A 23,100-nucleotide genomic window follows, 5' to 3' on the forward strand; every position below is an offset into this window, starting at 1 on the left:
GTGAGACACGGATATCAGAATGAGAAGAATGTTTATTTTTACGCGAGGAATCCGACGCGCGACAGTGACACACTCCCCCGTCGTCAATGATGTATTCTCCACAACGACCGTCATGAATTTTCGGAGGAAGAGACCGTTTACAAATATATACAGCTACTAGTCAACTTCCTTCTACGGCTCAAGAAAAAATACGTCCGAAGAAAAAGACGCGCGCGCGCTGCAAAGCGTTCAATAGGCCCATGCGTACGCATTGTTTTTCCTCCTTGCTTTGTGAAGCACACACACACAGAGAGAGAGAGCGAGCGGTTTCGCTCGTTGCTCATAGGGCCCCGAGTCTCATACCAGGCGGCAGATGGCGCAATCGAAAAGCCTTTAGCCCCATCGCGACGGGGCAGCGTTCACAAACGGTGACGGTGAATGAGAAAGCGAAATTTATACTAAACTCTTTGTTTCTTTCGGTAAAGTCACGTAGGTAAAAATAAATAATAAAAGATAAATAATGAAAATAATAGAAATAAAATTATAAATCACGACGTTTCGGAGGCAACACAAGCTTCCGTCTTCAGGTGGAGCCGTCACAGCACGATTTACTTGATACAGCAAGTGTGCTGTGACGGTTCCACCTGAACGGAAGCTTGTGTTGCCTCCGAAACGTCGTGATTTATTATTTTATTTATATTATTTTTATTATTAATCTTTTATTATTTATTTTTACCTACGTGACTTTACGGAAAAAACCTAAGAGTACGAATCCTTGCAGTCACGAAAGCTTCAAATCTAGAATAAATGTATACTCTTTGGTTCTTTCGGAAAAAGTCACGTAGTTAGACATATGTATTTCACTCACGAAAGCTTCAAATCAAAAGCAAAATTTACATTAACTCGTGCGAGCAGAGTCGTTTTTCATCATAATTGGAAACCAAGTTTGAAGGTGCGTGGATCAAATGTCTCTCTCACGTGCCCCCCCCCCAACCCCCCCAAATTGCCAGGGTGCTACTTTGCGAGCTCCTATTAAGAGCAGCATAGCTCAGTGGGATTTGCCTGGTAGGATGGGGATGGTTTAGTGTAGTATTTGCACGTGTTTGGGCGATGTGTTTACCTTTCTTGTACTTTGCACTCCAATTGTGTTTTTATACTGTTTGTTGTTGTAACGTTCTTACCCGCCCCGACTGAACATCTGTGAAAAAGAGCTTAATAGCTCATCGGATTCCTCCAGTATGAATACATATTCTGATTCTGTTATTCTGACAATAAGGGGGGGCTGGTATGACCGGTACCACGTCCGCGTGGCCACCTTTGTTCTCCTAGCGCCGTCTTTTCGCAACGTACAATGATCTCTGTGCCCAGTCGACCAGGAATATGTCCGTGGGCAGGTTAAGACATCGACTGCCAGCGATGCACCAGAACGTACACATCCACAGCGTCAACAAAAGTCCACGCATTCATTTGTGAGCAAAGGTATTTTAGTATCACATGAACTCAAAATATTGACTACGTATGATGATGATGATCATGAGCCAGATGTTGTTCTCTAGCTCAGATAAGCAGGTTAATTTTATTAATTTTTGTGAAACAACTCAAAATGTATTCACTCATGCAGGAAGTCCTCGCCGAGTCTCACGATTTTTCAGGAGGGTCATAAAAATAATGTATTCATCTAACACGTTTCAATTTCGATTCATGTCAATATCCAACTGCAACCGGCGAAGACCATTAATGGACTACACTTGAGAACCCAGTCTAACCGTGGGTATTTACTCGGATCTCAAACCCAAGGATCTCTGCAATGCGATTTCATCGCTTCAGGCGAGACCTCCACATGCATTTAAGTGCACAGCGTGATGCGAAGGCACTGGCGCATTCGAGATGCTCCCAGCATCTTGATGTGCTTCTTCACTGACTCTCGACATTGCATTATATCTCAGTGCTGTGACACCTAAGCCATCAAAAGCCAGGCTTCGAATCATGTAGATAACGATGCACCAATTGATCGATTGAAATCTGCTTCTATGCTCGCGATACGTGCATGGCAAGCAAGCGCGTGGGAATACCGTACGTAGATCGTTTACAAGTTTTGCAAATCATCACGAATGAAAACGCACTCGTTATTACATCTGGGCTCACGGCGCAAACAGGGAACCGTGCAAGTGAGACGCGACAAACGAAGCCGATTCATTCAATCGAATCACAACCCCGGAAAATGACAACTCATCAAATCACTCTGGGGGGGGGGGGAGGGGGGCTATGGTAATTGTTGCAGGTTCAGTCATAATAGACGTACCACTCGGAACTGCCGGTGGAATCGAGGCCATGGAGTCCCGAGGGGACCTCGAAAAAGGCGCTAGGAGGGCCACAGCAGAGGAGGCCTCATCTGGCATTTCGCCCCTGGCTTCCAAAGTCACGTAGGTAAAAAAATTACATTAATAAAAGTGAAATAAAAATAAAATAAAAATCACGACGTTTCGGAGGCAACACAAGCTTCCGTCTTCAGGTGGAACCGTCACAGCACGATAGCTGTATCAAAGTGAGAGAAATTCTAGATTTGAAGCTTTCGTGACTGCAAGGAATCATATTCTTAGGTTTTTTCGGTAAAATCACGTAGGTAAAACATCTAAATTAATGAAAATAAAATAAAACAAAAATCACGACGTTTCGGAGGCAACACAAGTCTCCGTCATCAGGTGGGACCGTCACAGCCGAATTAGCTGCATCATGCAGAAAAAACCTAAGAAAGTGAGAGAAATTCCAAGACGGAAGCTTGTGTTGCCTCCGAAACGTCGTAATTATTTTTTTTTACTTTTATTTTTTTTATTGAATTTTTTTACCCACGTGACTTTACCGAAAAAACCTAAGAATATGAATCCTTGCAGTCACGAAAGCTTCAAATTTAGAATTCCAAAGACCCGTTGGGGTGACACTGAGCGCACTATCCACAGTGAGAGTGTGAATGCATTAGCTTTGACCTTTGCGTGTCCAGTCGCAGTACTCTTCGCAAAGATGATCCAATATGAACGAAAATTCGAGTGTAAAGGTGCGCTGCTATTAGGGACTTAACCCTGCAGGAAAAACATGTTGATCAAAGGGTTGCCAAAAAACTTGGCGATAAATCTGGAGAGCTACAAGCCAGAAGCGAACATGATTTCACACGTCATGCGTGGGCCTCGACATCATCTTGCGGCTGTACACGCCAAGCACCACATCACACCGTCTCGTGGAGCAGCGGCTTTAGAAAGCATCGTCACCGCTAACCAAATACTTCCGAGGACGAATGCGCGTTGCAAAGCGGTACGGAATCTACGCGCGCGACCGATTCTTCTTCCACCTCTTTACCAATCTCTGCGGCCCGGAGCGACCCACCCACCCACCGCGGCTACACACGATCGAGCACGACGCCGTGAACCAGGACCCTGTCCGCCGAGACGGCGCGGCCCGCGACCCCCCTCGCCGCGACCCCGGGCAGCAGCTCGCCCCTCTGCAGCGACGCGGCCAGGTCCCAGCGGCCGGCGCGCGCCAGGTGCTCGGCGAGCATCGCCCGCTTGTCCGCCCAGGCGGGCAGGCCGCCCCGCCACTGCGCGAGGGCCGCCATCATCCCCTCCGTGGCGGCGGCGGACGAGGACGGGGTCGGCTCGCCGCCGGCGGCGCCGGGGTCGGTGTCGAAGGAACGGGCGCGCTGCGCGGAGCGGCCCCGGGACTGCAGGGTGGAGCGGCGCAGACGCAGGGAGCCGGCGAGGCGGCGCGAGTCGCGCTCCGAGAGCTCCGACACCAAGCCCAGCCACGCGCCGCCGCTGCCTGCCAAGGGAGGGAGGAGAGGGAAGAGTTTCGATTTGAAGCTTTCGTGACTGCAGGGATTCATCTTCTTGGTTCTTTCGGTAAAGTCACGTAGAAGGGAAATGATGAAATAATAAAAATAAAACATACTAAAATAATTCTCACGACGTTTCGGCCACAACGCAAGCAGCCGTCATCAGGTGAAGACCAGGTCTGTCGGGGAGACAGACCTGGTCAGACGCTGTCTCCCCGACAGACCTGGTCTTCAATTATTCTATTATGTTTTTTTTATTTCATTATTTCCCTTCTACGTGACTTTACCGAAAGAACCAAGAAGAGAGGGAAGAGCTTTGGATGTCGGTCGGCGCCGGCCGAATTCGCGAGCCGAGTGGAGTGAGGACATCCCTTCGACGGAATGAGACGCGTTGTGGGTCTGGCAAGGATGGCGCAGCGGTGACACTTGTGCCTCACGGAAAAAAGTGCCTGGGTTCGATTCCTGACTCGTTTGTTGTCGATTCTCCCCCTGTTCTGCATGGAATTTCCTCTGGGTTGTCCAGTTTTCTCCCACAATAAAAAAAACGATACAATGTAACTGGAATTGGCCAACACATTTCAATGCAGGACCCACCTGCAGGCCAAATCGTGGCTTTCCTGGGTAAAATAAACAATGATTATTAATAATACTATGAAACAACGTTCGCATTTCTGACAAATGTCATCATGTGACTGAGCTGCCAACTGAATGACGAAACATATCGTTGTAAACTGGAAGCAGTTGCGGAAGCGCAATTGCTCATCTCTTGTGTAAACAGATAATGAGTCTCAACGGGGCTTTCATGTCTTTCAATAAAGGTCATTGTGGGTTGTATTTTTTTACATTACATATGCCGGTGTGAATTCTTGTAGACCCATCTATAGCGCAGCAATGTACGGTATCAGGGCGTTTACTCGGTGTATCAAAGCGTCGATTCGTGAACATTGATCATTATGCTGAACAACACGTGTGCCATTTTTTGACTCCGATGCCTTTCTGTGTGTAATCTTTCGCGTTAGAATACTTTTGTTCGATTCGCATACATGCCGTTTATTTCATGGGACCGTGTTACCCATGATCACGTGTTCCTCGCAAACGTGAAAGGGAGAATACATTCTCGAAATCGAAAATCACGTCCCCCCAAATCGTGACAATGTATCACATCACGCGGGGTTTGGTGAGCGTCGCTTGCACCCCGAGCGATTAGTCCATCATATTCTATGGGCCCACAATATATGTCGCTCATTTAAAAAGTGGAAGGAAACTGGAGCACCCTGAGAAAAGCAGTGTGTGCTAAGGAGATCATACTTTAAGACAGTGTGGTTCACAATCCCACTTGCTGTGCCACGGTCTCCCAGCCACCTTACAGCGTCAGCAGGTCAGAGAGCTTCACCAATCTTGGTGATTCGTCAACCCTCGTGTGGATGACAGGCGTGTGTCATCACGCCCGACAAATTAGTATTTTTTTTATTGACCGCATAAAACAAAAATTGACACCGTGAAGAGTCTTATCGACACCGGTGGTGCTCATTTCTGCCGGGGCACGTGCCACTATCATGTTGACTCGGGCCACCACGCCGGTGAGTTAGTCATGTTTTTTTTCCAATGCAAACATTTAATCAGCGTGTCTTAACGTGCCCACCAGCCTCCCCACCAGCACTTGCAAATGATGCCACGACACCCCAATACTCCGAGCCTTGCACTTGGTTCCCGATCCCAATACTCAATCAGCTGCAAGATTGCACTTTATCAAGACTCTCCATGGACTCACCCCCACCCACCTCGGCCCCTCTCACCTCGCTCTACTCCCACGCTCTCTCTCTCTCTTTTTTTACGATCAGTGGAAACAAGAAGATTGCTCCGAGCCTTGCACTTGGTTCCCGATCGCAATACTCGATCAGATGCAAGATTACAATTTTTTAAGACTCTCCAAAGACTCATCCCCACCCACCTCGGCCCCTCTCACCTCGCTCTACTCCCACGCTCTCTCTTTCTCTTTTTTTACGATCAGTGGAAACAAGAAGATGCTCGGTGTATTCGGCACTTTGCTTCGTTCATCATTTCGTAATTTTTTTCTTCTTACATTTTTAAACTTTGCTTTATGTAAAACCCCCACCTCTCGCTCACTCTCTCGCTCACTCTCTCACTCACTCTCTCGCTCACTCTCTCGCTCACTCTCTGGCCCAGCAATCAAGGCCCTCCATCAAACAACGCTCAACGGGAAGTCACTCCTCGTTCCCTGCCGCTGCGCCGAATGTCTGGAACTCCCCTCGTGCGTCCATCCTCACTGCCGATCGCTCCCCGAATTTAACTCCAAACTCGAAAAGTGCCTTCGTCTTCTCCGCGGGCTTTGAGTGAATGCTTCAAGCCCACTCTCCACTGTGAAGTGTTTCCGTGTATCACACTCTTGCCAAACAGCCGTCTCGTCACGTTCTCAGCGCCGCCCCCGCCAACATTCTAACCCTCACTCTCTCCTCTCTGGAATACGATTACGAATTCGAAACAAATCTTCAATTCGTCTCAAGTCTGCACGCTTTGCCTATTTCTGCAGCGCCTTGAGATGCGGCCACGGCTAGATGCTTCATAAACACAAATCGCCATTGTAAAAAAGATGCCACCGGTGGCGTGGCGTGTTTGCCACGGGCCCTGGTGCAAGGAATCAATTGAGGCCCCGTCCTGTCCAATATGTTGTCTCCTGCGCCCCTCTGGCCCCTGAGGCCTGGTGCAGCTGCACCGCCTGCACACTCGATAGCTCCTCCTCAGGACACGATCTGCGGAGAGGGACACGGCGCTGTAGGGAACGGCAGCGAGGCACGCACCATCTTGATCCAAGCTCAGCATCCTGGAGCTCGCGGGACGGCTGAGCAGTCGCTCTTTCTGCGACGACAACAACGACGACAACAATGACAACATGTCGCTTGGGAAGGCTTTGAAGGTCACGGGGAATCTGCCCTTTCGCTGCCATTTAATAGCACACATTAGCCCCGGCGATTTGGCAGCAGATCACGGTGCAAAGGAGTTGTGAATGTCATCATCATCATCATTAGTGTCATCATCATCATTAGTGTCATCATCATCATTAGTGTCATCTTAATCATTAGTGTCATCATCATCAGTGTCATCATCATCATCATCAGTGTCATCATCATCATCATCAGTGTCATCATCATCATCAGTGTCGTCATCATCATCATGACCATCTCCATCGTCGATATATTGTCACCAGCAACCATGATAGATTCACTCACGGTCCTACGATGCCATTTATTTCGGGAAGCTTCACTGAGTGACAAATTATTTTTTTTCAGGGTTTAACCACCCACGATTAAACTGGGTGCTCGTGATATGTTTTATAATTATCATCATCATCATGGCCCTGTGCTGGTCTTGCCAAGCGGGAGGGAGGGAGGGAGGGGAGGGAGGGGGGGGAGGTCAGGCAGGTGCCTTCGCCGCTATGGTGCAGGTAGCGCAGCAGCAGGGGATCTGGTGATGGGTTTTTGAGGGTGATTTGTTTTCTTGTTGGTGTCTATGAACACAGTAACACACAATGGGACTAATGTTACACGGGAAACCCGCGTTATATCTTTGATTAAAAAAGGGAGCACATAAGCAAACAAAAAAACAAAAACGACATGATGAACGAAGTAAAGTGCCGAAAGACCGAGCATCTTTCTCGTCTGATCGTTAAAAAAAGGAGGGAGGGAGGGGGGGGGGCCTTGAGTCCACCACCGTCGAGTCCAGTCAGGGGCCACTTGTCGGCAAAGTACAACGCAGTCTGCTGCTGTGCCACATCGACTCGCTTAGGCGGGGCGAGTCGATGGTCTCGGGTCCAATCACCATAGGACTGCACAGAAACCGATCGCATTGAATCCGCGTGTTTTTTTCCACGTAACCTGGCAATGACTGTAGGCCTGAGAATTAAAAATCTCAGTTCGACCACCATGCGACAGACATTTGTCCGTGCGGACCATGTGGGCAGAACCGGCACTAGACCTTTGGGGGCCCTAAGCAAAATTTGGTTGGAGGCCCCTTTGATGTATGATTTTTTTTCACCCACTAGCTAGCAGTGACTCTAGGGGGCCCTCTGCTGGCCACGGGGCCCTTTGCAATTGCAAGGGTCGCTTAGTGGCTGGGCCGGCTCTGCATGTGGGTAATTGCGGTGACCGCAGTGTGGATACGAGGGCACTTGAAAGGATCTCTCTGATGTATCCTTGCACGGGGGATCTCCCCGCCACGCAGCGCTGCGCTGCTTTAGCAAGAGTCCCGAATGACCTCTCCCACTCGAGGCGAGACACAAGTTAGCGCAACCAGAACGAAGCTAGGCAAAGGACAAACAGATATTTCAACTGCCGCACGAATATATTTCTCGATGAAATCATAATTTACAGCTTTTTTAATTTGCCAATCAGCTGCTAGGTCTTCGCACGCCGCGTTGGTCATGGGGGGTTGTTTACCCATATTTGACCATGGGGGCCAACGTTTGGGAGTGAGGGGGGGGGGGTTTCCAGGTTCGGTTCAGCTGTCACTCGCCGCCAATTTTAGCCGAGTGCGGAAGTCAAAATGTACCAAAGGCCACGCATTTAGCGAATTACGTTGCGTGTAAATTTCGATTTAAAGCTTTCGTGACTGCAGGGATTCATCTTCTTGGTTCTTTCGGTAAAGTCACGTAGAAGGGAAGTAATAAAATAATAAAAATAAAACATAATAAAATTATTCTCACGACGTTTCGGCCACAACGCAAGCAGCCGTCCTCAGGTGAAGAACAGATCTGTCAGACTCTGTCTTCTCGACAGACCTGTGTTTCACCTGAGGACGGCTGCTTGCGTCGTGGCCGAAACGTCGTGAGAATTATTTTATTATGTTTTATTTTTATTATTTTATTATTTCCATTCTACGTGACTTTACCGAAATAACCAAGAAGATACGTTGCGTGTGTTTGCGCGAAGCCTTCTGTGCGCCTGTGCAATCGGCAGCAAACTCTTCTGCAATCCGGCCAGCAGCCCCGAGACGCCCAATCTTGTATACATGCCGGACAATGTCCGTGCATGTTTGGTCAGGTGCATTGCATATATTCTAAGCACTTCAAAAGAAATCGGTGGAGGGGAGGGGGGGGGTTCTGTGGTGGGGGGGGGTGTTATAAAGAGTGGGCTCACCCCACAGATAGTGAATGCTCTTTCAACATCGCTCCTTCAAAGCCGCTGCAAGAGCACACGTCCCTGGCGGGTCAAACACACAAAGTGAGTGCATTAGCGCCTCTTTACCTTTGCCAGTGTGGCCACGCCACCTGGAACGCCACGCACGGCGCGCGCTCTCTCTCTCTCTCTCGCTCGCTCGCTCTCTCGTCAGATCTCGGCGGCTGAGCGGAACTCAGCCTGGACAAGCGCTCGGAGCCGTGCGTGCATACGGCAGGTACGTTACAGCGCGGGGTTGTGCCACTCGGCGGGCAGAGGAGAGGGGGGACAGCGGAGAGGGGGGGCAGCAGAGAGGGGGGCAGCAGAGAGGGGGGCAGCAGAGAGGGGGGCAGCGGAGAGGGGGGGCAGCGGAGAGGGGGGGCAGCAGAGAGGGGGGCAGCAGAGAGGGGGGCAGCAGAGAGGGGGTCAGCAGAGCGGGGGGCAGCGGAGAGGGGGGCAGCGGAGAGGGGGGCAGCAGAGAGGGGGTCAGCAGAGAGGGGGCAGCGGAGAGGGGGGCAGCGGAGAGGGCGGCAGCAGAGAGGGGGGCAGCGGAGAGGGGGGCAGCGGAGAGGGGGGCAGCAGAGAGGGGGGCAGCAGAGAGGGGGGCAGCAGAGAGGGGGGCAGCGGAGAGGGGGGGCAGCGGAGAGGGGGGGCAGCAGAGAGGGGGGCAGCAGAGAGGGGGGCAGCAGAGAGGGGGGCAGCAGAGAGGGGGGCAGAGGAGAGGGGGAGCAGCAGAGAGGGGGGGCAGCAGAGAAGGGGGGCAGCAGAGAAGGGGGGCAGCAGAGAGGGGGGGCAGCAGAGAGGGGGGCAGCAGAGAGGGGGGCAGCAGAGAGGGGGGGCAGCAGAGAGGGGGGCAGCGGAGAGGGGGGGCATCAGAGAGGGGGGGCAGCAAAGAGGGGGGCAGCGGAGAGGGGGGGCAGCAGAGAGCGGGGGGCAGCAGAAAGGGGGGCAGCAGAGAGGGGGGGCAGCAGAGAGGGGGAGCAGCAGAGAGGGGGGCAGCAGAGAGGGGGGGGCAGCAGAGAGGGGGGCAGCGGAGAGGGGGGGCAGCAGAGAGGGGGGCAGTGGAGAGGGGGGCAGCGGAGAGGGGGGGCATCAGAGAGGGGGGGCAGCAGAGAAGGGGGGCAGCAGAGAGGGGGGCAGCAGAGAGGGGGGCAGCAGAGAGGGGGGCAGCGGAGAGGGGGGGCAGCGGAGAGGGGGGGCAGCAGAGAGGGGGGCAGCAGAGAGGGGGGCAGCAGAAAGGGGGTCAGCAGAGCGGGGGGCAGCGGAGAGGGGGGCAGCGGAGAGGGGGGCAGCAGAGAGGGGGTCAGCAGAGAGGGGGCAGCGGAGAGGGGGGCAGCGGAGAGGGCGGCAGCAGAGAGGGGGGCAGCGGAGAGGGGGGCAGCGGAGAGGGGGGCAGCAGAGAGGGGGGCAGCAGAGAGGGGGGCAGCGGAGAGGGGGGCAGCGGAGAGGGGGGGCAGCGGAGAGGGGGGGCAGCAGAGAGGGGGGCAGCAGAGAGGGGGGCAGCAGAGAGGGGGGCAGCAGAGAGGGGGGCAGAGGAGAGGGGGAGCAGCAGAGAGGGGGGGCAGCAGAGAAGGGGGGCAGCAGAGAAGGGGGGCAGCAGAGAGGGGGGGCAGCAGAGAGGGGGGCAGCAGAGAGGGGGGCAGCAGAGAGGGGGGGCAGCAGAGAGGGAGGCAGCGGAGAGGGGGGCAGCGGAGAGGGGGGGCATCAGAGAGGGGGGGCAGCAAAGAGGGGGGCAGCGGAGAGGGGGGGCAGCAGAGAGCGGGGGGCAGCAGAAAGGGGGGCAGCAGAGAGGGGGGGCAGCAGAGAGGGGGAGCAGCAGAGAGGGGGGCAGCGGAGAGGGGGGGGCAGCAGAGAGGGGGGCAGCGGAGAGGGGGGGCAGCAGAGAGGGGGGCAGTGGAGAGGGGGGCAGCGGAGAGGGGGGGCATCAGAGAGGGGGGGCAGCAGAGAAGGGGGGCAGCAGAGAGGGGGGCAGCAGAGAGGGGGGCAGCAGAGAAGGGGGGCAGCAGAGAGGGGGGCAGCAGAGAGGGGGGCAGCAGAGAAGGGGGGCAGCAGAGAGGGGGGCAGCAGAGAGGGGGGCAGCGGAGAGGGGGGGCAGCAGAGAGCGGGGGGCAGCAGAAAGGGGGGCAGCAGAGAGGGGGGGCAGCAGAGAGGGGGAGCAGCAGAGAGGGGGGCAGCGGAGAGGGGGGGGCAGCAGAGAGGGGGGCCGCGGAGAGGGGGGGCAGCAGAGAGGGGGGCAGTGGAGAGGGGGGCAGCGGAGAGGGGGGGCATCAGAGAGGGGGGGCAGCAGAGAAGGGGGGCAGCAGAGAGGGGGGCAGCAGAGAGGGGGGCAGCAGAGAAGGGGGGCAGCAGAGAGGGGGGCAGCAGAGAGGGGGGCAGCAGAGAAGGGGGGCAGCAGAGAGGGGGGCAGCAGAGAGGGGGGCAGCAGAGAGGGGGGCAGCGTGTTGGAGTCGCGTCGCTGTGCCGCTTCATTCCGTGCGTCTCGCGTCAACGCCGGCGATTACCGGCGTGGTGAAGTCTGGACGAAAACAAAAAAAGCCATGTCCCCTCACCCCCCACCTCCCACCTTACCACCGCCACCTCCAAGATTCGCACGATGTAGGGAAGCTACTCGTCCAGCAGCGGATTTCCAAGAGGGCTGTAACGTGTGCATGTGCATGGATCCTGATGCTGACATTCTCGAGCAACTGTTTGGGCTTTTTGTCGTTTCTGAATGTTCTTGCGACACAGCTGATTAAGTGCAGTGTAAATAAAAGATCCCATTTCGTGATGCGCTTCTGAATTGCCCTGATTGTTATTCCATTGCCGTGGAATCGCCACGCGAGCGCTTGGGGGAGGCCTTCATCCAGCAGCTGATTGATCGTGGCTGACGATGACGATTAGATATCCGCCAAAGCTTTCGACAAAACAGACAAAAATGTCCCCTTTTGTGAGAGTGAAGCCCAAATGATACAAGAGGCTTTTTGACACGCGACAACCGCGTGCACGCATTGCACACCACGCACGCGCGCACGTGTACCTTTGGCAAGGCGAGCGGCAGCCTGCAGCACGCGAGGCTGCCATCGTGAGCCGCGGGCCACTCCCCGGCCTCGATCTGTCCGCGGTCCCTGCGGAAGAAGAGCGCCGCTCCCTTGTAGTGCGGCGAGCTGCGGTTGGCAAACTCGTCGCGCGCGCTCAGCTCCAGCAGTGCAGCGGAGCGCCTCTGCACGTGGAACGTGAGCGTGGCGCACGAGGAGTCCGGCGCGGCCCCCGCCACGCCCGGGACGGCCGCCGCCGCCGCCGCCACGTTCCCAGTGACCTTCGCCACGAGCTGCTCGCCCTCCCGCATGGTGAAGACGGAGGTCAGGGACGGAGCGCCGTCGTAGCCCTCCTCGGCCAGGCGCTCCGACTCCCGGTCGGCGTCGCGCGCGGCGACGAGACGCAGGGCGAGGCGGCGGGGCTCGGAGGCCCGGCACCGCGCCACGAGGCAGCACGCGGTGGACGACAGCGCCGCCTCGACGCCGCGGGCAAAGCGGGCGAGGAGGGCCGCGTCGACGGGCGAAGAGACGCGCGCCACCAGCAGCCTGGGCGGGAGGGGCGGTGACAACGGCGGGTCGCTGTGCGTTCGTCGCGAGCTGCGATCGTCGTCGTCAGAATTAGTCACCGGCTAACGACGGCGGTCGCTTCCCGATGGCGCGCGGCAGGGCGGTTTGATAAAAAATTCGTCGCCCTCGTCGCTTGCGAATGCGTGACGTTCGTCGCGTGACCGACCGCACGTGGTGACTAACACCGCGGGTACGGACAGCGGTAATGTCAAGCGGCAGCCGATGCCATCGAATGAACGGTCAAACTCAACACACGGTTACAATGTTCCGCCACTTGCTCTTCAAATGCCATATGAGGGAGGTAACCACCAACATCACGGTCGTCATCGTCATCGGTACGAATATTGTCAAAAGCAGATATCTTAACTTCAATAAATGTAACGTGCGGCAACATAAACACAGAGGGGAAAAAATCATCGAACGTGTCAGATTGTTACACGACTAAGTGTAGGTCTTAGGAGCAAGGCTGCTCACAGCTACGTCATGCTCCAGGAAGTCTCTCACTGATGCGACTGCTTCCAGAACTTTCAACGATCCGTGAAGCCCTCTCGACACAAAGCTGCCTGGTTAAACGCAGGATGGATCCTAGTCAGGATGGTCAGACCGGCGCAGGTGTCGCCGTAAAGCAAGGCCGTAGCCATGGAGTCAACATTGGGGAGGACCAAATCTTCCAGGGGGTCTGGGGGTCATCCCCCCCCAGAAAAACAATCTAAATTCGAAAACGAATTTCCTGCCTTAAATATACAAAAATTCACAAACACATTGACTTTTTTTAAAATTATTTTTAACAATAATGTCTAATAGTGTATTGTATTACATTGCTTTGTTTATTTCTTTTTAACATTTTCTTGTTTCATTGTATGTAATGGCAGAGATTAGGGATTTATAAAGTTCAACCGTAACCACAATCAAATAAACAGAAATCTATTTTATAGCAATATATTGGGGGGGACATTTTGAGCATTTTTGAATATTGGGGGGGGGGGGGGGATGTGTCCCCCCCCCCCCCCCCCCCCCAATATATATTATAATTACGGCCTTGCCGTAAAGAGGTTAGCGTTTTGCAAGCATAAAGAGAAGCCACACAGCGTTACGCAGCCAATGAGAAGACAATGCTGCTCAACTGACTTGAAGTGAGACCTCCACTGACAAACCGGGACTGGTCATCACCATTCAGGTATGGGAACCGCTCTGCTCTTTCCCCAAATGCCCCATAGCTCGCTTATGTGCCCCACTAAAACCCCACTAAATATACATAACGAATAAACACTCACTGAGATGACTGAGACGACTGGCTGATGCACCACCTGTGCCCCCTACTGTGCCAACTTGCTGTGCTTTAGCCACCCGGCGCTGTTCGCAATGCGCACACGCACACACACACACAGGGGGGGGGGGCACCTGTGCACGGGCGAGTCGAGCTCCAGGGTGACCAACCCCTTGTGCAGGTTGCGCAGCGAAGCGCAGTCCTGCACCTCCCACTCGGGCGGCGCAGCGGGCTCGGCGCTGCGCAGCACCAACAGGCGGAGGTCGCCACCTCCGTGCTCTCTGCTCCGCGAGCTCGCCGATCTGCGTGAACCCGCGGGCGGAACAATCCGGCTCACAGAGTGGTCATTCACACTGCAGGAGTCCGACGAACTATGAGGCTCTTCTAGATTTGAAGCTTTCGTGACTGCAAGGATTCATATTCTTAGGTGGTTTCGGTAAAGTCACGTAGGTAAAAAATTACAATTAATAAAAGTAAAATGAAAATAAAATACAAATAAAATAAAAATCACCACGTTTCGGAGGCAACACAAGCCTCCGTCTTCAGGTGGAACCGTCAAAGCACGATAGCTGTATCAAGTGATATCAAATCATACAGCAATCGTGCTGTGACGGTTCCACCTGAAGACGGAAGCTTGTGTTGCCTCCGGAACGTCGTGATTTTTATTTTATTTTTATTTTACTTATATTAATTTAAATTTTTTACCTACGTGACTTTACCGAAAACAACCTAAGAATATGAGGCTCTTCTTCGCCGCAGACGTCCAGCAGTAGGAAGCGTACGCGCTCCGCTCCGCCGGGTTTGCCGACGCTCCCTCGAATCGCTCGCAAATCCGTCACGTTTCGTCTTTCCAGTTGAAGAAAGCCTATTCTAGATTTGAAGCTTTCGTGACTGCAAGGATTCATATTGTTAGGTTTTTTCTGGTAAAGTCACGTGATCTTCTTGGTTCTTTCGGTAAAGTCACGTAGAAGGAAAATAATAAAATAATAAAAATAAAACATTATTAAATAATATTATAATATAATATTATTTTATAAACATAATAATTTTATAAACATAATAAAATAATATTATATTATAATATTATTTTATAATGTTTTATTTTTATTATTTTATTATTTTCCTTCTACGTGACTTTACCGAAAGAACCAAGAAGATGAATCCCTGCAGTCACGAAAGCTTTAAATCGAAAAAAGTCACGTGACTTTACCGAAAAAACCTAACAGTAAGAAAGACAAATCAGCCGTCCGCTTTTATTTTTACGTCGTTGCGTAAAGACTCGCAAAGGCTTCCGAGAACCCCTCCGTGCATAATTTAGAGACCCTTCAATCAATCCCTCGGGACAATCATGGAAATGTCTTTCACGTACACCAGCAGTGGGGATTAAAACATTGGACTGACATGTTCTTAATCTCATCCGTGAAATTGTCAATAGATCCGAAGGTTATTTTCGAGCAGGGTCCTAACTGTGGATGCTTGGCCAGTCGCTCAGCGAACCATCGTCGTTACCAAACCTGGTCTTGAACTCTATTCTTCTTGGTTCTTTCGGTAAAGTCACGTAGAAGGGAAATGATAAAATAATAATAATAAAACATAATAAAATAATTCTCACGACGTTTCGGCCACGTGACTTTACCGAAAGAACCAAGAAGATGAATCCCTGCAGTCACGAAAGATTTAAATCGAAATTTTAACTCTCTTGTGCAGATTCATTCTCCGGTGCTCGTCGGAGCAAATAACTCGGAATAAAACCAGGGGTTGCTCTTTCAACCATTTTTCGTGGTCGACCTCTGCACATCCTTCAGTCGACCAGCGTTAGCGCCCTGTCAATTTTACGGTAAATTAAGTCGTTACGTGCCGTGCGCGATCGGTGGTCCAACCGATTTTGGCGCGTGGGATGAAAGTGCGCGGCTGCGAGAGGGCAACACTCAAAGCTCCGCACAGATAGATTCAAGAATCCATTGCTGAAACGCCTTCCACCCGGTATTCCCAGATAGCCACACACCCAAGTACTTGGTCACAGTCACCGTGAAAATAATAAACACGTTTGTATTGTTCGCAGGAGGATCCGGAGGAAAATCCACGCGACCACGATTCTAAATGTGGAGGGGAAAAAACACACGGGGGGAGAGACATGCAACTACAAATATACAGCAGCAGGCGTCAGGCTCGAAATCGAACCCACGACCTCCTGTAGACCAGGCGAGGCAGTTAACATCCTGCTGGCTGCGCTCGTCAAACCGAAGAAACACGGGGAGAGAGACACGCAAACTCCAAATACACAGCAGGCGTCAGGGTCGGCATCGAACCCACGATCTCCTGCATACCAGGCGAGGCAGTTAACATCTCCTAGCCACCGTGGCGGACATACCTGGTGGGCCCGGCCGTGTGAGCGCGATCCACCGGGTCGCGGGTGCCAGCGCGGTTTGGCGGCGCTGGTCCCCGCCCGTCCGCCCCGGTCCCCGTGGGCTTGCGCTCGGGGGCCGGCGGGCAGGGCAGGGTGATGGCCACGGGCCTGCGGAAGGCCTGGCCCGACGGGTAAGCCAAGTGCAGCAGCGGGCTGCAGCTGGCAATGGCCCGGAGGGCAGAGTCGCCCTCCCGCGCTGCCGCCAGAGCCGTCGTTTCCACGGCCTGAATCTGTTCGGCGATTGTTATTGTTTGTTTCGGACATCGTCCATGAAAGCACACACACACACACGCGCGTATATACACACACGCGCACGCACACACACGCGAGCGCGCACACACACACGCGCGCGCACACACATGCGCACGCACACACACACGCACACACACACGCGCGCACACACACGCGCGCGCACACAAACCGACGGATCAGTACGGCCACCGTCAAAACATTACCGCGCACCCACTGATCTTGAGTTGTATCCCTGGGTGGAAGGTTGCGAGTTCAGATTCTGGGTCGAGGGTCGACTCTACCCCATCGCTCCTTTGAGGGCCAGCGGGGGGGGGAGGGGGGAATAAATGAATACCACTTGGTGGGGAAGTCAACAGTGGTTGTCTCATGGGTAGTGGCTAGACTCGGCCCCGCCATAAGAATGGGGAATTTCCACTGCTGGCTCAGGGCTATGAACGGGAGATGTGCACCGATGCCTTAATGCACATTGGGGCAAATAAATCACTTTGATTGCTTTGCAGTGGCAAGTGAAGCGTCTTCAAAGCGTGAAGGGAACACGAAGGGAAGGATGGTAATTGGCAGCACTCCTGGGTCCCCTAAGCCGCGCTCCCAAGAAGGATTATCAGGCAAAGGGGGGAAACAGCCACGTGTATAGGACAAAGGGAGACTGACTTAAAATCAAACACCTTCTGTTTATCAGCTGTAATTAGGGTTTCCACTGCAAAGGGAAGTGCACAACCGCAAGGCGAAACGCACGCCGCTGCCCTCGGAGGATTGTTACATGACCAAGAGATTTGAGGCTGAGTCGATCTCGGGGAGACTCAGGACCGGCTCAGATCATCGTTACTGGTGTTGGGTGTCCGTGAGCGGAATTTGAACGCGGGTCCGTCGGGTTCGCAGTGCAGCGTGCTAACCACTGCACCACCGCTCCCCCTTCAGCTACAACAAGCGCTGTTCGCCACCATGTGGAAAGTACCCACGTGGCAAATTTCCAGTTTGTTGCATGTCGGGAAGTACGCTATACATTTTGAACAGACACACATAATCACAACTTTGCCTTTTATGAAAATGGAGATAGCCCTGTGAGCCACGCGGCTCTTGACTCGGGTGCAACCGCAACAAACAAAAACATGAACAAAGAACATCTTAAAGTGTCTACGCGCAACAGAAACATGCAGGAAAAAACAACAAAGTCTTCCAGAAAAAGCACGTATATTCACGTGGCCCTAAGGTGCACATGGCCTGGCACAAGCGTCGTGGTGACGTCACCGCCACTTAGTGGCGAATGGCGGTTGTTGTTGTGGTGTGTGTGTGTAGTGTGTGTGTGGTGTGGTGGGAGAGTGTGTGTGTGGTGTGCGTGTGGTGTGTGTGTGTGGTGTGGTGGGTGTGGTGTGATTGGTATGGTGTGTGTGGTGTGTGGGTGTGTGTGGTGTGTGTGTGGTGTGTGTGTGTGGTGTGTGTGGTGTGTATATGTGTGTGTGTATGTGGTGTGTGTGTAGTGTGGTGTGTGGTGTGTGTGGGTGGGTGTGGTGTGTGGTGTGTGTGTGTGGTGGGAGGGTGTGTGTGGTGTGTGTGTGGGTGGGTGTGGTGTGTGTGGTGTGGTATGTGTGGTGTGTGGTGTGTGTGCGTGGTGTATGTGGTGTGTTTGTATGTATATGTGTGTGTATGTGTGTGGTGCGCCCACCTTGTGCCTGACCACGACGTTCATGGCGAAGGTGCCGGGCGGGTAGGCGGCGGTGATGCGCCCGTCCACGGCGGAGCGGTGCAGCGCGCCTCGCCTCGGCACGTCCACGAGCTCGGCGCGCGGGCGCGACACCACGGCCAGGAGGCCCAGGCCGTAGCACCGCGCCTCGGCGCAGCTCACCTGGACAACGAGGCCAAGGGCGAGGGGGGTGGCGAGGGAAGAGCGGCATTGAGGAGCGGTGACAGCGGCGGCAGACTAAGAAGAAGCAGCTGTAGCGGAAGATGCAGCAGCAGCTGTAGCAGCTGCTGCTGTAGAAGCAGCAGATGTAGCTGTAACAGCTGCAGCTGCAGGAGTAGCAGCAGCAGTAGCAGGTGCAGGAGTAGCAGCAGCTGTAGCTGGAGCTGCAGGAGTAGCAGCTGTTGTAGAAGCAGCTGCAGCAGCTGTAGCTGCAGCTGCAGGAGTAGCAGCAGCTGTAGCTGCAGCAGTAGCAGCAGCAGCTGTAGAAGCAGCAGCTGTAGCTGCAGCTGCAGGAGTAGCAGCAGCTGTAACAGCAGTAGCTGCTGCTGCATGAGTAGCAGCAGCTGTATCTGCAGCAGTAGCAGCAGCAGCTGCAGCAGCTGTAGCTGCAGGAGTAGCAGCAGATGTAGCTGCTGCAGCTGTAGAAGCAGCAGTTGTAGCAGAAGCAGCAGCAGCAAACGCGACTGTGGCAGAAGCAACAGAAGCAGTTGTCGAAGCAGGATCGGCAGCAGGAGAAACAGTTGTTGCAGAAGCAGCAGATGAAACAGCAGGTAGCAGTTGTAGCGGAAGCAGCAGTTGATGCAGTAGCAAGAAGCAGCAGCAGAAGAAGAAGCAGCAGTCGCAGAAACAACAGAAGCAGCAACAGCAGCAGCAGCAGAATGATCAACAGCAGCAGAATGATCAACAGCAGCAGAAAAAGAATCGGCAGTAGCACAGCTGCCAATGGCATCGTCTCCCGGCAGCCGTATAGCAGTGTGTTTCTGCAACTGTGTTCCTGTGGACTCAAGGGCGGGATTATCAATTAATCCATGGGCGGATTATTGGGGCTGCGGATTGATCATGTTCGCGAAGGTATTAACGAAACATGAAATTGAGGGATGTTTTTTTTGGCACTGAACAGAAATCCAGTGGAAATCAGGACAACCCGCACAATTGATGGAGGCACGTTTCATTTGCCATCAGTTATCGTCATTGCTACCTCGAGGCATGTTGTGCTTATGCAAGTCAAATAATTGAATAATGAATCACAGGCCAATTTGTCACGCTCGTTTTCCATCTGTGTCAGCTTCCACTCACGTGATGCAAAATAAGGACTCGTTCTCTTTGCAAAACGCGGGGCCCCTTAACTGGTTTTATATTCAGCTCATCGATTGAAGGCTTAATTACCGGCGTGCTTAAAACCCGCCAGCTCGAGCAATGAAGCCAGTTTTAACCTCCTAGGATAATCTACTGAGGCTCATCTCCAACTCGCGAACATCTCGGCCGTGTCTCGGCTGAGGTGCCGAGAGGAGGGACTGGGAATTAATTACTGCCATCATTTAAAAAAAATGAAGCGTACGTTGTCATTAAATGCATCATTATCACGCCACGTTACCCGCGCTCCAGATACGGTTTTGTGTGTTTGAGTAATTTACCCACCAATTTAGTTGCTATGTGAGTAGCGTGCATGTCCAGGGGGTAAAATGCGTTATTACAACCGCTCCAGCCTTGTAGTATTATGTAAATGTAATTTAGACTCACGGAGTATATCATTGTTTGCAATATGTATGTTGAACTTCTCTCGCACAGAACGTAGCCAACCGTGCGAAATGTGTCGGATAATCCCCAATCGCCGGAAAGTCCCTTCCCCTGAATCATCCCCGTCCCGGAACCGGCTTGAACTCCACTCGCCGTTCGCCGTGACCGCTCTCACCCGCCGCTCCCTATCCCTCTCGAGCCGCCGATTTGCCCGTCGGCGTTTCGTGCAGGCGGGGGTCACCTTGCGTCCCTCGTGGGACAACTCCATCGTCACCGACACCAGCAGGTCCCACCGCAGCCCGTCCGGTGAGACGCGCACGGCGACGTCGCGGCTCGAACCGCGGTAGCGTGCCGAGTACGGCACGGCCACGGTGATCGGAGAGGGCAGCTTGATCCGGGAGTCGAGGCAGCGAACGCTCACCACGTGACTCACGAGCTCCTCGCCGTCATCGGCGGCCACCGCCAGCGGGCTGTAGTGGCCCGCGAGCTCGCACGCCAGCTTGTTGGCCACGAAGAACGGAGCCGTCGCGTAGCACGCCAGCTCGGGTTCGAGCCCGGGTTCCGGCGCTGCGAGCAGCCTGCGTGCGAGGTGGGTGGGCAGGCTTGAGAAGAGCAGGGCAGGGGCAGCGATTCGTTTCAGCTGGGACGTTCTCCGGAGAGCTGCTCCAGGATTTATTTTGGCACCCCCGCTTCCGATTCCCCTACGCAATTGTTTTTTTTGTTACATAGGACGGTTATGGATGGGCGTACCTTGTATTCTAGTGGTAGTGCCTTACACCGATAATCTCCCACTCCGAGCCAGCTTCGGCAGCGTTGTGGAATATATCGAGTGAGAAATTAAGCCCTGGGCAGATGTCAAAACGAGGTCAATTCAACTGAAATGCCTTAATGCTCAAAGAGCCAGACTATCACATCTTGATCATTTGGCATTATCATCATCATCATCAGCAGCTGTGTAACGATGCTTCAATGAATATCGATGTATTTCGAATCGAAGTGTATTGCTCAGTAATGCCGTGTGTAACAATCGATTTGATGTAATATATTGTAAGTGATGGGTTCACATTTCTTGTACAGCCACTAGAGGCCGCTACAGTCACTACATTCACCACGTTAAACGGAAAAAATTAACCCGTAAAAAAAAGTTTTTCACTATAAATCCTTTATATGCGTGGCGGCTAGAGTCATCTCGTCCTCTGGCTTGAGATGGCTGCCACCTATGGGTCAGATGATTGCCTGCCACCATTAAGCAATTGGTAATTAAATATAAAAAAAAATTCCCCTAAAAGTGTAAAGTTATGGAAACATTTTTCCACGAAAATAAATTGTCACGCACAACGAGTCTGTGTGCAAAATGTCAGCTCGATTGGATCACGGGAAGTGGGTTAAAAAACGACCGAAAGATTTGCACGGTCGTAAGCGCGCAAGCAAGCAAGTGAACTTAATATAAAGGATTTAAAAAGAATGCGGTAGATTGTTTACGGCATTCTCTAAGTTGAGAAGTAGGAAGAGAACCTGGAAGGGAGTTAATAGTGTGATGAAAGGAAAGGGATAGGAGAGTGGTCGGGCAGAGTTGAGCGCGATGAGACGAACGAGGTCAGATAGTGCATGGATGGCAGCCAAAAGGGTTAAGAATCAATTGTAATCGATTAAACGCTCCACTCACGCTCGCCGGCACCACCCGTTGGCCAATGTCTCATAGCCGTGGTCACCGCGGGGAGTCCCCGCGTCCCCCACCTCATCCCCGCGCGGAGATTTATCCAGAATCCTGTCGAGGGGCCTCGCTCCTGCATCCACAGGCCCTGCCGAGAGCTGCCGTGCTGCGTCTGCCTGGCTCTCAGGGGGACAGCAAGCGCCGTTGTCACCTCCATTCTCATGACTCCTCGCGTCTCCAGATTTTGGATCAAGTGAGGTGATGGATAATGACGACGACGACGTCGATGTCGATGATGAGGTGGGCGCCGGTTCTGTGGCATCTATCTCGGCAGGAAAACTCGTCGCTCTCTGCGCCTCTTCGTCGTGCGTACAATCTCCTCCGCCTCTGGCCGCGGGGGATCCTTCTCCGCGATGGGAGACGACCTCTCGGCTCCGAATCGCGACTCCTCCGCCCGACGCCAGGGACTTCTCCGCAGGGTACCCCACCTCGCCCGCGCCATTCTCTGCGCGTCCCCGTGCCGTGTCGTTCCCGACGGTGAACGACTTTTCTCCTGCTCCCACCAAGTTACCGGCAGCGTCCAGAGGAGACCCGTTCGAATGGGACAGCCGAGCGCCGCCTTCCTTCTCGATCCGTCCTCCTCGTCCTCTCTCGTCCTCCTCGTCCTCCTGGTGGTCGTCTCGCTCCACGGGCAACGTTGTTCTCCCTCCACCTTGTTTCTCGTCGACTTTGTCGGGGCAGCGCGCGTCTCGAACGTTCCACGCCGCGTCCAAGCGCGAGGCCGCGTCTCCAAGGGCTTCTGCCAGCGAGCTCAGGTAGCCCTGGTGTCTGGCGAAATCTTCGCGCGCGGCAGACGAGAGAACAACCCGGATTTGAAACGCCAAGGTTCCGACCAAAAATCGCACGTGGTTGACGTCTCCCTGTTTTGGGGAGATGGATGGTTGGGCCCCGTGTTTACTTTTTGCAGTATCCGCCGTGAGTGATCCGATGTATGCGAAACTATTATCATGCGATGAAAATGTGGCCTGATAAAAACGTTGAAATGTGACCGCATCTCTAGACGCCCTGCTGGTGAGTTGTAATAGTGTCCGCTGTCATTGTCACCACCCCATCGCGAGCATTCTCAACATCAATTGTAATACTCATTGTTAATATCAAAAATACAAAGACAAAAATCCCCGTATAGCCTTAACAGACTGCTGGGTAAAGTGCTGTGAGCGAGCGCCTATGCACGGTATACGAAGGAGGGGTGGCTAAGACCACCCCCGGCCGCCTTTGTCTCCCAAGTGGCGACGTTTACACACCGCGCCAGGTACTCATTTGTGAATATCACCACCACCATCATCAGCATCACAACGATCTTCACACCGCGCCTTCACAACACGCCTCACGCTCGTCGTGACGTATCGTGATCATCGTCGTCGTGGTTTGTATGAAACATAACACATGCATGAATTATCATTTAAACGTGTGTACGTTACCGGTTGTAATGTATGGATCAGATGCGTTGGACATTGGCGATAGAATTATGTAAACAGGCTGAGAAAG

General features: G+C 53.3%; 1 protein-coding gene across 1 annotated transcript in view; it reads right to left on the reverse strand.

Annotated features, from left to right (window-relative positions):
* Positions 1–615: 615 nt before the first annotated feature.
* LOC144936310 (death domain-containing protein 1-like) overlaps positions 616–23,100 on the reverse strand; it is a 23,160-nt gene continuing 675 nt past the window's right edge. The window contains exons 3-10 of the mRNA XM_078863408.1: positions 21,565–22,643; positions 20,140–20,476; positions 18,144–18,323; positions 16,193–16,458; positions 13,956–14,123; positions 11,990–12,533; positions 6,622–6,679; positions 616–3,789 (exon numbers count right to left, since the gene is read on the reverse strand). Of these exons, the coding sequence (XP_078719534.1) occupies positions 3,371–3,789; positions 6,622–6,679; positions 11,990–12,533; positions 13,956–14,123; positions 16,193–16,458; positions 18,144–18,323; positions 20,140–20,476; positions 21,565–22,643 (3,051 nt within the window). The 3' untranslated portion in view covers positions 616–3,370. The remainder of the gene's footprint in view (positions 3,790–6,621; positions 6,680–11,989; positions 12,534–13,955; positions 14,124–16,192; positions 16,459–18,143; positions 18,324–20,139; positions 20,477–21,564; positions 22,644–23,100) is intronic.

This window comes from Lampetra fluviatilis, chromosome 15 (assembly GCF_964198595.1).
Source record: "Lampetra fluviatilis chromosome 15, kcLamFluv1.1, whole genome shotgun sequence".
In the NCBI taxonomy this organism is placed as follows: domain Eukaryota; kingdom Metazoa; phylum Chordata; class Hyperoartia; order Petromyzontiformes; family Petromyzontidae; genus Lampetra; species Lampetra fluviatilis.